The sequence below is a fragment of the Streptopelia decaocto genome (genome assembly GCF_964273445.1).
Source record: "Streptopelia decaocto genome assembly, chromosome: 17".
Taxonomy (NCBI): Eukaryota; Metazoa; Chordata; class Aves; order Columbiformes; family Columbidae; genus Streptopelia; species Streptopelia decaocto.
In genome coordinates, this window is record NC_138672.1 from 6,248,308 (window position 1) to 6,263,258 (window position 14,951).

At 49.2% G+C, this 14,951-nt stretch overlaps 1 protein-coding gene across 1 annotated transcript in view; it reads left to right on the forward strand.

Moving 5' to 3' along the window:
• COL27A1 (collagen type XXVII alpha 1 chain) overlaps positions 1–14,951 on the forward strand; it is a 145,628-nt gene that overhangs the window by 94,684 nt on the left and 35,993 nt on the right. Inside the window, exons 28-36 of the mRNA XM_082067769.1 lie at positions 719–772; positions 8,286–8,339; positions 8,791–8,835; positions 9,005–9,049; positions 9,272–9,325; positions 10,101–10,154; positions 11,778–11,831; positions 13,422–13,475; positions 14,486–14,539. Of these exons, the coding sequence (XP_081923895.1) occupies positions 719–772; positions 8,286–8,339; positions 8,791–8,835; positions 9,005–9,049; positions 9,272–9,325; positions 10,101–10,154; positions 11,778–11,831; positions 13,422–13,475; positions 14,486–14,539 (468 nt within the window). The remainder of the gene's footprint in view (positions 1–718; positions 773–8,285; positions 8,340–8,790; positions 8,836–9,004; positions 9,050–9,271; positions 9,326–10,100; positions 10,155–11,777; positions 11,832–13,421; positions 13,476–14,485; positions 14,540–14,951) is intronic.

Here is a 14,951-nt window from a genome sequence, read left to right on the forward strand (position 1 = left end):
TCTTCTTCTGCATTTCGTGTGTGCACATTAATGAATCAAGGGTGTACAAATCTGGGTCAAAAGAAAACCTGAAACCTTTCTGTAAGTGTAAGAACAACAGGATCATCTGCAACACCAACAGCCCAAATGAAATCAGCATCTTTCTGCCAGTATGAATATTTATACTGCACTAACAGGGCAACAGATACTTGAAGATAAAATCAGTATTTGGCTGAAAAGGTCAGACTTGGATACCTAAGATGAGATACTTGAAGATAAAATCAGTATTTGGCTGAAAAGGTCAGACTTGGATACCTAAGACGAGGTGTCTGATTTTATATCTGAACAACTGAAAAACAGATCCTGGTTATTATTATTTTTGTAGAGATACTGTGCAACAGCTGCTTTTAATAGCTTCGGAGGGAATTGTAGATGTTCAGCTTCTCTTCACATCACACCACTTACACAGACAACAGGCTGCAGATATTTAAGCATATAAACTTCAGCCAGGATCCTTGGCCTAAATGTTCATAATCCAGAGGCAATCAGGGAGGGTTTTTTTTTAAAAAAAGACCATTTATAGTCAAGTAAACTCTTTGGCAAGAGTTTAGTGAACCAACCTGCTGGTCAAGGGGCTGTGTCTGAGGGTCCTGCAGATCACGTACAGATGTGGGGTCTTACCAACAGCTGCTGCCTTCCTCATCCTCCATTTTAATTTTGTTTCCTTTTCCCCTTCCAGGGTCCGGCAGGAGCCCGTGGTGCACCAGGGATGAGAGGGATGAAGGGCCGCAGGGTAAGCACTCTCCACGACCTTTTCTCCCTCTCCTCTTTCAGCTGTTGGAAAAGCGATCTGGTGGGTTAGTTTGGGGTGTGAAGATGAGCAGCAGTTGGGGTAACATCTCCCCAGCCGTGTGTCTGTTGTGTGCAAAGACTCCGGTCAGTGAACCCAGTCTTACCAGGGATGCGAATGCAAGTGATGTGTATGGGCAGAGGGCTGTCCCAGTGTTGAGTTTACTGTAGAAGTGTTCCAGCTTGTGTTTTCCAACCACCTGCAATGTCAGAACATGGTTTATGGACGTTTCTGGTGAGGATGGTATATCTGAGAAAAGGATGCAGGTGCCTTTGCTGCCAAGGGACAGAGAGCAGCTGAGATGTGGAGTGTTGTGATTTAGCCAGGGGCAGAGACAGCAGGAAATGTTGTGCCATGAGACAGAATGAAGAAACATGTCAGGCAGAAGTGGAGCTGACAAGGAGCTGAACCACCCGCTCTTCCCATGTCTCGCCTTTCGGTCTCAGAGGACTGATATCTTCTGGCAGTGTTCCACAGGGCTGTGAGAAAGGTGTGGTTTGTGTTGTCAGTATATCAAATTATAAGCATGTCCTGTGTCTTTCTATGGCTTTTTCCAGGCCATAACGCATGGCCTTGATTTTCTCTATTCGTATCTAAACAGTACCACACCGTGAAGTGTGTGCAATCCTCACTCTGCCTGGAAAGAGCAGACCCCAGCTCAGTCCTGGGTGATGCTGTAATAGCACCCCTGACAGTGCTACAAGTACGTGTTATACTGCATGAATGTTTCACAGGGACTCTGTGGCAGCTCATGTGTGGTTTGGGTGACAGCCGACAGCAGAGTGACCTCTAGACCTGCCAAAGCTGCTTGTTTTCCTGCCTGTGACATCCAGCCCATGTCCCACTGAGCTCCTCAATCTTTCTTCTTCTTCAACGGGACATTTGTTACAGGAACATCCCTGCTTTGCGTTGTTTTCCCTTGTCCAGCTGCTTTACAAAGTATTAATAGTGAGCACACATGGGTTCTACTGAAGGCCCCAACAACAACATATTTTGCGTTTCTCCCTCCAAGGATCTTGTGATATCTGTTTCCATGTTTCATTTTCAAAGACATAGGCTGGAGTAAACTACACATTTCACCCATCCCCAGTCTCTGCTTCTACTGCAACTCCTGCTTGGGGAATTCGGAACAGCCAAGAGTTGCATATGTTTCCCTAGACCAGAGCTAATACTTCCCTTGAATTGCTGGGACTGCCAAAAGGAAATGGAATAACCAACTAGAAAGCTTTATAACCCCAGAGTTATGTACCCTGGAACTACTTTAAGTTTTAAAAGCACAGCTAGAAGGTCACCAGTAACACCTAAGCCCAGCAGATGCTTATCAGGGTTCAGTTTTTAACTTGTGGCTGGAAAAAACAGGGGGAAAACAGCTTCCTTGCTGCTGTTCCCTGTGGTGGGAAGGCCCACGGATCTTGTTCCCCAGCTTTGCTTTTGGAGGATCCGCTGGGGACTGGGGCTTCTCTGTGCTACGTACAAACAATTAACTGACCTCCATGATCATGATGGATGAGAAACTGGAGGCACTTTCACAGGAGGCTTTGGATGGATGGTAGGAAATATCTCAAGGTAAAACTGCAGCGCAGAGCTGAAGGGGAAACACTTTCTGGATGAATCCAGGCTGCCAGCTGTGCGGGCCCTTGATCCCCCAAGGGGATCAGATGACTCTACCAGTGCCTTTAATGAATGTGGGGACAGAGAAGTAGCATCCCCTGCACTGAGCCTCCGCCCACGGCAAACAGCCACATGCAATGGCGGCATTTGGCTCTTGGGTTGTGCGAGATTCACGCACATAAACCTTCTTCAGCTTCTTACGTCTGCGATGGCCTCAAGACCTCAACCCACAAGCAGAGCACAGCTGACCAGGCTGTTTTCAGCTCCACTCCTACTGTCAGGAATGACAAAGGGGATATTTATTATCACACAAGGTAGAACCAAGAGCAAAGCTGGATATCGCAGTGATATAATCTGTACAGAATTTGCGAGACAGACAGACATCCTTTCTAAGATCCCCAGCAAAGAGGAGGAATTTGGGCTTTGCTCTGAAATCCCACAGATTTCGATGAGTATGATGTGGGAAAGTCAGCATTGCAAGGAGCAGCAGATCTCCTGCCTGGAGGATTTCTGTTTGTGTATCTCTCTCTCACGTTTCCCTTCTTTTCATACTCTCAGAAGATATTCCAGGCACATGGTATTCTTTGTTTGCTCAGTTTGTCCTGCTATTCTGGCTCTTGGTTTTCTCAGGATGGGAAATGATCCCCCAATTGTAATTTCAGACATTACCCTCTGTCTGTCCTAGCTTACAAAAGGGATGTAATTCAATTCAGAGTGGAAACATGAATGCAGCCTCCGCCAGATGTTTGTGGATTCCATGAGCTCTGTTTGTGGATACTTCATTAAAGTAATTTTGCTTTTGAAGGGAACGTAAATAGCAAATATGGTTTCCATTGGAAAGAACAATGGAGGCTTTTTGGGGTGTGTATTTATGTTGTGATAGCTTTTGTGCTGTCAAGATGTAAGTACAAATTTTAAGAAGAAAATTATTTAAAAATCATAACCTTCTTTTTAGTCATGACAAGGCTGTTGTTCCTTACTCTTTGTTTATCCCATCAAACTGATACTGAACAATCTTACATGGACATGGTTTCCCTCTCCTCTTCCCTAAGGACAAGAAATTTGTACATGTGAGCCCAGGCTTATTTTCCTTAGACGCATGCTTAACATTCAGCTAGCGACAGCTATGCATGTGTTTAAACCTAATTATTCAACCAAATCAAGGCTTACATTTGGAGCTGGCTGATTCAGCAAGTCTCTTACCCTATCTTACTTCAATTCTAAAGCATATTTCTGTTAATCAGCTCCTCGCAGCAGGAAGACGCGTGGTCCCCAGCATCCTCTGTTGAGGACAGCGATAGCAAAAGCCCAGGTATTGACTGAGAATCTCTGCAGAAGGTTAAATATCAACTGGAGCCGCGACTTGGCGACTCAGATCACAAAGCTGCACCTGAAATCCTGCTGTGAAATGACTTAACCTCGCTCCGTTCTTCTGGCTGAGGAGTCTGTTGATATTTCTGTCATTTTCTCCCCTCACTGGAGGGCATGCCAGGTGCTGGCTCAGGCAACTCAGAGGAGCTTTTCAAATCCCCAAGTATATTTCTCTTTTCCACCGTGCCATTCATCTGTCCAGGCTCCTGCATTGACTCTTGCCCAGGTGAGGCCTGCAAAGCCAAGATAAGGCGTGTGGACCCGCTCCCCTCAGGGACCGATATCTCTGCCACCCCAACCGATGCTTTGCCACATCGCTGCCTGCTGGGATGGGTAAATGGCAGGGATTTGTGAAGCGGTGTTATCTAACCAAACCTGAAAATGGTTGCTTTTTCCAGGCCCAGCTGAGAAGTTGGTCATGGGGAAAAAGCAGAGATGTATTGTTTTGCTCCCAGGGGTCTTTCTAGTTGGCTGAAAAAGCATCAGAAGTGTTTGAGGAAAATTAGCTGCAGATCTGTGGCCAGTGATGTCTCCCATCATCTTCAGTCAAGGCATCTGCTTGCTTTTCATTTGGCCAGGCTGATAGCAAAATATCAATATTTGGATAAAGGGGTAAGGAAGGAGTCTTGGATTTTTGCAAAGGACCTGCTGACAGTTAGTTTTACTATTCAGAGGCTTGTTCCTGTCTCTCTTTGAGTGCCGAGTGTCTGTTTAAATGGGGGGAAATGCAGCTCTGCTTTGTGGAAACACCTTGTTGACTATTTATCTCTGTTCTGCGGGAGTGTTGTGTACTCTAGCAGCAGGTTGTACCTCTATTGCCTGACACAGACTAAAGAAAAGCTTTCTTCTCTGTTTCATGGGCTCTAAGAGATGCTGACACCAGAGATAAAGCCATGCCTTTAACTGCATCTTACCCCATTCTTAGGATGGGTCCATGCTGCACATGCCTCAGGGACGCTGTTCCCCGAGACACCTCTCTACATGTTTGTCCTGGCCCCTCTGCCCTGCCATGCTCAGGGTAGGCATAGAACCATAGAATTATTTTGGTTGGAAAAGACCCTCAAGATCATCGAGTCCAACCGTTAACCCACCCCTGGCACTAACCCCTATCCCTGAGAATCTCATCTACGCATCTTTTAAACCCCTCCAGGGATGGTGACTCCACCATTCCCCTGGGCAGCCTGTTCCAATGCCCAACAGCCCTTTCCAGGGAGAATTTTTTCCTAATATCCAATCTGAACCTCCCCTGACGCAACTTGAGGCCATTTCCTCTTGTCCTATCACTTGTTCCTTGGGAAAAGGGACCAGCCGCCTCCTGGCTCCAAGCTCCTTTCAGGCAGTTCAGAGATCAGAAGGTCTCCCCTCAGCTCCTGTTCTCCAGCTGAACCCCCAGGTCCCTCAGCCGCTCCCATCACACTTGTGCTCCAGCCCCTCACCAGCTCCGTTCCCTTCTCTCACCTTGCTCCAGCAGCTCAAGGTCCTTCTTGTCATGAGGGGCCCAAAACTGACCCCAGGATTCAAGGTGTGGTCTCCCCAGTGCCCAGTATAGGGGGATGCCTGGCTGATCAGTTAATTTTGGAGCTCTGAGGATCCAAGGAATACTCAGCCCTGCCTGCAAGGCCAAGGCACCGGGTCTACAGGGGAAGGCACCGTGCTGTGCCATGCGGCGTTTGGCATGGGATGCTCCCTGGAGAGCTGCCAGGACCTCACTCGCTCGTCCGTAACCAACGTTGTCAGTAAAAGAGAGTTTTAAAGATTTAACTAATTGACTAGATGTAGCCTTTCCTGTCAGATCAGATTAGGGGAAGCCTTTATCCTGGGTTTTGGCCCAGGACGCTGGAGAAGATGAAGCTTGCTACATGCATTTGTGAATACAGGGTCACTTTCTCCTTCTTTAGGTCAGATGCTGACGAGATGTGTTGTGATGGGATTAGGTAGGTGACTGCTGTGAAGTGAGATTGCCCTGGCAGATCCTGCAATGTTGGTGACAGGGCTCTGCTGGAAGAAACCTGGATACTGTAAACACTTCTGCAACCGAGTTAGACCATTGAGAACCATCACTGCCTGTCTGCAGTGCCAAGTGAGGGCTGAGGGCGCCCACCAGCCTGCACCCAGCCCAGAGCAGCCCGGCACCGGTGAAGGAGCTGGACAGGGCAAGACAGGCTGCAGAAGATGGATCTGGAGGGGACAGATGCATCCCAGTTTCATTCCCCAGCAGCATCTGTCCTGGAATGTAAACCTCTAACCTGGGCATTTCCACGTGCCACTCACCTCTGATCCCTGCTCTCTCCTTCTGTGATCCAGGGCTGAGCTACAGAATCCTGCCTGTCTGTACATCCTTCCCCTTCCTCAGAAGCAGATCATCCCACCATCTAAGATGTAATCACCCAAAATACCTGAACAGCTGCTCAAAGAGGAGGGGAGAAATTGGTTTTCCAGGCAGGATGACAAGTTGGGTGGCAGGGTGCTTTCCTGGGGTGCCAGTGCCATGCACATGCTGACACCTGCCTTCTCTTTGGACAGCCCAGTATCCAGCCCAGGGCAGGTCTGTGTATTTTGCTGGGTGTCCCTGTCACCCCAGGCAGCTTCCCAGATGTCTCCAAGTCCCATTCTCCCACTGATCCAACTCACAGTGCCATCTGGGTTGAGCTGTCAGTAGCCCTGCTTTTAAATGACCTTCTGGTTTATGTCATTGTGCTCTGAGGTTTATAGGGACATGGTTAATACAACTTTTGGTCTTTACTGCTCTCTGATCTCGTGGCCACTTGAGGTCCAGGGCTGGCAGGGGCTGCTATTGCATTAGTGCAGCAAAGCACTGACCTGCGTGACACCCTGTAGGGTTGTGGTGTTCCCATCTGGGGCACAGTCCTTTGCTGTCCATCTGTCCTGGAGACCAAGCTGAGCATTCTTTAGAGCTCTGTCTTACTCGTGTGCAATACAAGCTTTTTGTTATTTAATTTCTGGTACGCTGAGCGGCTCAGGGTTTTGCTAAGCACAGTTGAAGTTTTTGCATTATTTTCTATTGACAATGTTTGTCTGCTGTAATAATTTGGCTGCATTTCCTATACATCTTCTGCTGTTACACTGCCTTTCTTTGTGAGTCTCTCCCTCTTTGCCTGTCACACTGGAGTTGCTTTTCTAACGCACTGGCTCCCTAGCCCTGTTATTACTTTTGGCACGCGGTTTGCATCCCGATTAAGCACATTGGCTCCTGTTTTCTCTATTTCCGCCCTGGCCCGCTCTCAGGATTCCTCTTACCACTACGTTCTAGCACCGCTCTGTGTTTTTATTTATTATTTATATTGCAGTAGCGCCTAAGAGTCCCAACTGAGCTCATGGCCTGATTAAGAACATGACGTGCATTAATGGAGTCTCTTGATATACCCTTTTTTTACCGTTGTATTTTCCCTGACTATGGCTCTGTTTATTGTCTTGTCAGTGTGACACGCTGGTTTCTGGGGTTCAAATGGTGCAGAGGGCTGTGCCTTCAGCTCTTTGGAAATCAGCTTGAAATCTAGAACCACAGCTGCCCCCCTTTCCCAGGGGTCTCCTCTCCTAGAACCCTCAGGAAGAACAAGGACACCCCTTTCTTTGAGGATGCCGGAGCTGTACCATGAGTTGCTCCGTTTTAACTGATCATGTCCAGGATTGCTCACTGTCTGGACTCTTCTATGTGCCATGAGCATTTGCAACAGTGTGTGTGTCCCACACATGTCCCAAGGTCCTGTACACACACGTACACCCGGGAGCAGATGCCGGGTGTAGAACCAGACGTGCCAAAGCCAGCACAGCCACTGTGTTCCTCTCCACATGCATATGCATGAGCACCTGCCTGATCCTTAACAGCAGCCAGTTCTTTAAATAGCAGGTAACTGCAGCTGAAGGCTTGGAGTTCAGCTGCCAGCAAATATACCCTCATTTGGGAGCAGGTTGGGGACTAGAACAGCTGGGAAGGTACTGTATGGTGGGGCCTGTGTGCCTCTCTCTATATTTTGTAGCTTTATTGCTCTGACCATGACCATAAGACAATGTGGTGTGCCAAGGGTTAAGGGCAGGGGCAGCTGGAAAAGCAGGGTTTCTAGGAAGGAAGAGGTTTGCTATCCGTAAAGGTAGAAGTGCAAGTCTGTGTGTTGCAAAACTGTTGTCATGTAACCCTTGTCTGAAAATATGGCTGTTCCTGGCCTGCCTTTCTCCTCTGGCTTTGATTTGTGGTTGGTAGTTGATTTAAGAGATATAAAAGGTATTTTGATGCTGCATATTAGTAATGGTGAGAAATGAAGCAACAAAACACAGAAAGGATATGTTGAGTCCTGGGCTCCAAGCTGCTGTGCTCAGTCCAACCAGGTATAGGTTGACTTAGCCAAGGCTGATCTCATGGACTTTCCTGGTGGCCAAAGCTGGGGTGACTGCTGTATTTTCCAGTGAGATATACACTCTGTGTTCTTATTTCTGCCTCTCTTTTGCCTTTTTCCAGGGTGCCAGAGGGCCTGATGGACCAGTAGGCGAGCCGGGGTCACGAGGTGTCAAGGTGAATGCCAGTGGGTGGCCAGGTTGGCCAAGGCTGCTCTTAACTGCCCTGGGCAGGATCAAGGTGACATCCTCCTCCAGGAATGGGGGATACTCAATCCATCCATGAGCATCAACCAGCAGGAATTAGTCTTTCGTGCACATGGCCCTGTGAATGCAACTGGGATGGGGAATCTCCCTTATTTCATGCCCTGGCAGGGCATCCCAGGGAATCCCGGCTTCCTCCAGTGCAGTGTTTGCTCAAAATCCTCAGGTCATGCAGCCCATTGCCCACACTTGCTGGTGGGGTGTTCCTCAGGGTGGGATGCTGGGCTTTTGGCCTCTCAAAACCTGCAGAGAACTGGAGGGGATATTTGGTGCGCAAAAATGCAAGAGCTTACGGGCTCAGATATGAGAGCATTGCCAACAATTTGTGTTCATTCCAACGAGCCGTTGTCTTTTTTGCTTTGCAGGGCCGGCCAGGGGAGCCAGGCAAGCTGGGGCCAGATGGGCTGCAGGTATGTCCTCTGTGAGAGCCAGTGTCTGCCAAACCTGGTGTGGTAACAGTCCCCACAGGGGTCCCCACACCTACACAGAGCCCAGGGAACTGCATCTTCTCCTGGCCAAAGCACCATGGGTGTCTCAGCACATTCCCAGCTGCTCATTGCTGTAACTGTGTGTCCACAGGGGAAGATGGGTGAGACTGGGGAGACAGGAGCACGTGGCTTCCCGGTAAGTGTCCATCCCTTGTGCCTTCCTTTCATAACCTCAGTTTCACTCAAGTCCATAAGTTTTGAGTCCTGGTTCAGGAGGAAGAATTTGGACTGTGTCTCACACTTACAGGGCCATGTCACCACTCCTTTCACTGGAGCATTTCTAAGATGCATGTTATTGCTGAGAGGCATGAAGGATGCTGTGGGCTGGAGCTGACCTTGTTGGTTTTAATTTTTCTAGGGCATCCAAGGACCTTCTGGACCTCCAGGAGCAAAAGGGGCTCCAGGCGACCCGGCAAGTGTCTTGTTGGTCTTTCTTCATCTGTCTTCGATTGCACACACACAGACACTTCATTTCTTTCTGTGTCTGTCTCTTCCCCACTACTTATTCCCATTCCCAGCTTCTCTGTCCTTGCCATCTCCAGCATGGTCAGAGATGTGAAAGACTTGGCCAGAGTCCTGGGAGACATGAGGAAAGACCAGGTCAGACATCTGGAAAGCAAAAGGGGGCCATGGACCAACCAGGGAGAGTGTAGGATACAGCCTGGGATGGATTTTGGAAAGAAAGGAAGAAAAGAAGAGCAAGCTTGGGTCTGGGACAGGGTCAGATGTAACAGCAGGGCTTGTAGGTAGAGCAGAAGAGGGATCAGAAGGGAGGCTGATGGTAGCAGAACTGGGCCCATAGCTTTGGGGGAGGCACTGGGAGATGACAGGTGGAGACACAGACCTCAAGGAGGCCAACAGGACCAGGGGTCATCTGCTCTCTGTGTCTGTGGGGACTGACCTGGACTGTGAAGGGAGAGGGTAAACCAGGCGTTTTCAGGTTGCCAGCTGCAGTAGTTTTAGGCAGGAGGCAGAAAGACAAAGGACCTTCTGTGCGGTTTGCCTGGTAAGGTGCCTCAGCACACTCATTGCTGGCCTCTCCATCTCACTGGCCATCTCTTGTACACTGTGTAGCTCCACTGTGATGTGGGAGGGAGCTGGTGTTTTATCTTACAGTCCATGAAAGTCATGGCCCTTCAGAAATGGAAACAATTTCATGGAAAGAGCCTTGTGTCTATGTTTTTCAGGGTCCACAAGGACCACAGGGGCCACCTGGGCCTTTGGGAGAAATTGGACATAAGGTAGGTCTGATCTTTGCTCCTATTTGTTTTCCCCTTGCATCGAGAGTGGCAGGACCGAGAGAGGAGTAAACATGCAGAGGTGCATCCTCCCCCACCTGGGGACACGAGCAGGAAGGATTCCCCTCAAGTCTGAAAATCAGCTTCTAAGGCAAACAGAAAAGATCAGAAATTGGAGCATCACTTTCATCACAGGCCATAGACACCCAGTTGGTAGATGTGCAAATCCATCTTCATAACATGAGAAACATTTCTCAAACTGAAAAGTGGTCTTTTCTTTCACCCTCACTTGTGCTGTTGCTGACAAAACACAGTTTTGTCCGCCATCCTGAGTTGCTGTGGCAATCCCATCACAAGCTGCAGTGGAGGAAGCTCAGAGAAACGCTTTGCTGCTGACTGTGCTTTGGGGTTGCTGTTGCCGTGAAGCGATGGCACAAACACACCATAACCAACACAGCAGTGACTGCCAGACAGTGCCCTGATGGAGCACAGTAGATGCCTCCATGGTTTCCCCACAACTCGGCTGCAGTCCTGGCTTGATTTCCCTCCCCATGAATATTACAGCCTTGGCTGGTTATACCAGATGTGCCAGTTCCCCTTGGGTAGCTCCTTTCCATAGGTCCTGAGCTGTAATATAGAGGAGATGATGCACTTAGTTGTGAAAACAGCAGCGAAGGTGCCTTTTAACGCAGTCTACTGCACAGTGTGTGAGTCATGAAAGTTTCCATTCTCATGGCTGCCCGACTGGATGGAGCTCTCAGCGTGGTAAACCGCACCGGGGAGCTGGAAAGCTGCTACCGAGCCACTCTGGATGTTGCCAACCAAGAAAAGTACAGAGCTTTATTCAAACCTGTGACGCTTCCAGGAGCCTTTTTTCTGCACTGGCACCTCTGGAGAAACTGAAGCAGGATTTTTGCTTTCATTGGAGCTTGAATTTTCTCATTGCGTGACTTGACCATTTGTTTGTAAATCAAACTTGTGCCCTGCTCCCTCCGCTGCTTGAATTCATTGCAGCAAGCCAGGAACTGGCTTTATTCCCTGGGCAGCAGAGTTCTCCCTAGACTATATGCTCTTTTTTCCTTTATTCCTAACTGCAAAGAGAGGGGAGATTGTTGTACGGAATGCAAATATCACAAGTAAATAAACTACTCAAATCCACTTGTTATCCACTGTATCACCCAACCTGCTGCACCCTCATGATGGGCTTTCAAGTCTACAGGGTGGACACAACTGCAGAGATACAGTGATTTCAAGCTGGGTTTTTGAAACACCCTGTGATTCTGGTCCTTTTCCCTTCTTTCCCAGCCAGTCCCAGTGCTGTTCCCTGGCATGGTTACTAACCTGAGAAAGCAATGGGGTTGGAAGGAGAAAGAGAAAGGTTCTTGTCAGAGGCGGCTGGGGAGAGAGGGGGCGTGAGAGAGGGGCAGAACCCCCCCAGGAATGGGGCACGAGGGTTACGGGGCCTCTTTGATGCTGTGTACCCTGAGCCAGATCCAGGGAGGTAATTACATGGCAACCAGGGCTCCACTGTCTCGGGAGGGCTCTGCTAAAGGAATTATGTCTTTGATCTTGCTTTCTACTTGGTTACAATGGGAGTTTTTCATTATCTTTTATTTTTTTTTCCAGGGACCGCCTGGCTCAATGGGACAACCTGGCCTTGCAGGTGAACCTGGCATGAAGGTAAGACAAACGCTTAGTGCCATTTCTCTGTCAGACCAGGGAGATAATAGCAACTTCTGTTCCTCCAGGATGGGATAACATTGCAGGTTCACCCTTCAGCAGCAAAAGCAGACAGCATATTCAACAAAGATAACATTTAAAAAGGAAAATTGGGTTAACTTTAAACCCCTGGTTACAAATCCCTGAGCCCTGTCCCAAAGGAGAGGCTGTCGGTGCTGGGCAGAAGCATCGTGCCGGGGATCTTGTGCCTCGAGCCATGAAGGGCCTCAAAAATGAAGCTCAACTCTTCTGTGGATACCAAATCTGAGTGGAGAGGGGAGTCCTTGAGACCCAAAGATCCAGGCAGCTTCTAATTTGAAACAAGAGTCTTTAGGAAGGTCCCAGACTTAAAAATACCCTCAGACAACGTCCTGCCACAGTTTCCAAGCCTCAGCTCTGTGGGAATGAACTCTTTGGATGGTTATGGGGGGAGGGTGCCCTGCTCCAAAGCCATGAATGCACCTTCTTGTCCACGTGGACAGGCCTATAAAAACCACCTCTTTGTTTGAATAAGGTCCCTGTGCCGAGCAGCTCAGAGGGGTTTTTATTTTATCCTAACCCCCTTTCCGCTTGGTTTGAAGGTTCACTCCTGTGTGCAGAGCTTTTGAACAGACTCTGTGTGGGGATTAAATGCAATTTCCTCTTTGCTGTTCTTCACTCTCCACCCCCAGCCCCGTCCTTTGCCATGTTTTCCTTGGCAAATCTTCTGACACTTCGCTGGAGCTACCGTGTCTTTGGCGTCCTGATACGGCACGAGTGTTCCAGCTCCCGTGCTCCTGGCTGCCCTCCTTGGGAACAAAACACGATGATTTACACAAACACCCCTTTACCTGCTGTCAGTGCAACACGTCCTTGCTGGGGAGTCAGACAGTCAGAGTCCTGTGCTGCTCCTTCTCCAAAGCTGGGGGGTGCTGGGACAGACTGGGGTTGCTCTGGGCAGTCACCACTTGACAACCAGGTTGCTGAAGGACAAGATGTAGGATCATAGAATCATAGAATAGTTTGGGTTGAAGGGACCTTCAAAGCTTACCATGAGCAGGGACATCTTCACCAGCTCAGGTTGCTCAGAGCCCCGTCCAGCCTGGCCTGGGATGTCTCCAGGGATGGTTCATCCACCACCTCTCTGGCCAACCTGGGCCAGGCTCTCACCACCCTCACTGTAAAAAAATTTCTTCCCCATGTCTAACCTGAATCTCCGCTCCTTTAGTTTAAAAGTGTTACCTCTTGTCCCAGTATTGCTGATTTTCCACCACAGGGCTGTGCCAAGGACGTATCTTCTGGCTCTGCAGCTGCAGGCAGCACGAAACACCCCTTGACCCTTGTCCTGTTGAGCATGATTTCAACAGAGCTTGCAAGGTGTGTGCCGGCCCTCTGCGAGCAGAGGTGCTGGTGGTGCCAACCTCTCCTTTGGACCCCCTTGCAAACTGAAGATGTTTGTGTGGGAGAACGAAAGAAAAATGTCAAAATAAGAGGGGTGTGATTGGAAGTGCTTCATGCTCACCCACTGTCTGTAAACAGCCTGTCTCCATGTCTGTGATTCCTTCTTTTTAGGGTGATCCTGGCCAGCTGGGAGTCCCTGGAGAGCAAGGCCTCGTTGGCCAAAGAGTGAGTATGGTCACTTTTGGACAGGGCTTCTATGCCTTATCTGCTCCCCAGGGGCTCTGGTCCCTGTTCACCCACAGCCTGGGCAGACAGACTCTGCTCTGAGCATCCTGTAACCCTTATGGCCTTTGTTTCTTAGAGTCATAGAATAGTTTTGGTTAGAGGAAACTCTCAAGGTCATCAAGTCCAACCATTAACCCAACACTGGCACTAAACCGTGTCCCTAAGAACCTCATCTCCACGTCTTTTAAACACCCCCCAGGGATGGTGACTCCACCACTGCCCTGGGCAGCCTGTTCCAATGCCCAGCAGCCCTTTCCAGGAAGAAATTGTTCCCAATATCCAATCTAAACCTCCCCTGTTGCAATTTGAGGCCATTTCCTCTTGTCCAATCACTTGTTATTTGGGAGCAGTGGTGGAAGCACCTTCCTCGCAGAGCGTGTGATCTCACCAGCCTACGGAGCTTCTTCAACGCTCCAGTGGCACTTTGCAAAGTGCTGTGACAACCTCGCTTATGAAAGGGCGAAGTGGGAACAGACCCATCCTGTTCTGCACGGGGCAGGGAGATGCTGGAGCAGAAGGCGGCATTAAGCAGGGAAACAGTGGCTACACTGTGCAGGGGTGGGAGGGAGCCAGGGACGCGATGAATTGATGGATTGAAGCCGGCAGTGGCTCTTGTCCCTTCTCAGGACTAAGATCAGTTGTTGGAGCAGGATGGGGAAGGCCTAGGTTAAACGAATACAGACTGAGCCCCTTTTTCAGCGTAGGGAAGGAGGTGTTCCCACAGTCCATGGAGAAGAAACTGTGGCTCAGAATAAAGCAGAGGCCAAACTCCTGCTCTTGCTTCAGGAAGAGCTTGTTGAGCATTAGCGTATGAGATGGGAAATGTGTCAAAATCCAGGGCTGGGCTCCTGTCACTGCAGCCTGACTTGCTGCTATGAGTCAGCAGCAGAAAGCATGGGGAAAAAAGCATGTTTAGGCTCAGCCTTAGGGTGTTTGCTTCTGTCTTGCAGGGAGAATCGGGGCTGGAAGGGGACAGCGGGCCACTCGGGCCGGACGGTGTCAAGGTAAACCTCACTCTCGTGGCATCTCAGCTCTCACACGCATTGCGGTGCTCTCAGGCCCCCGTGTGCCCTGGGACAGGTAGAAGCCAAGGGGGTCATTGGGTCCTCTGTGCAATGAGCCTCTGCCCGGCTCCCTCTAAGAATTCTTTTCTCTGCAAGCACGGATGATGGACTCCTCCTGTTTTACTCCTCTACCCACACTTTTGGCATCTGATCAGATCTCAAGAAAGGTCAAGTTCTTAAAAATCTACTTTCCAGCAAATTTGTCTGTTTTATTTGGGTTTTAACAGATTAAATTTCCAGATAATCAGGAATTCCTGGGCCTGGCAGGGGAAATCAAGAATTGTCCATCGCTCTGCCATGCACCACTGACCAGAACATTGTTTGCAAGTCAAGAAACCACATTCCCCTTCCT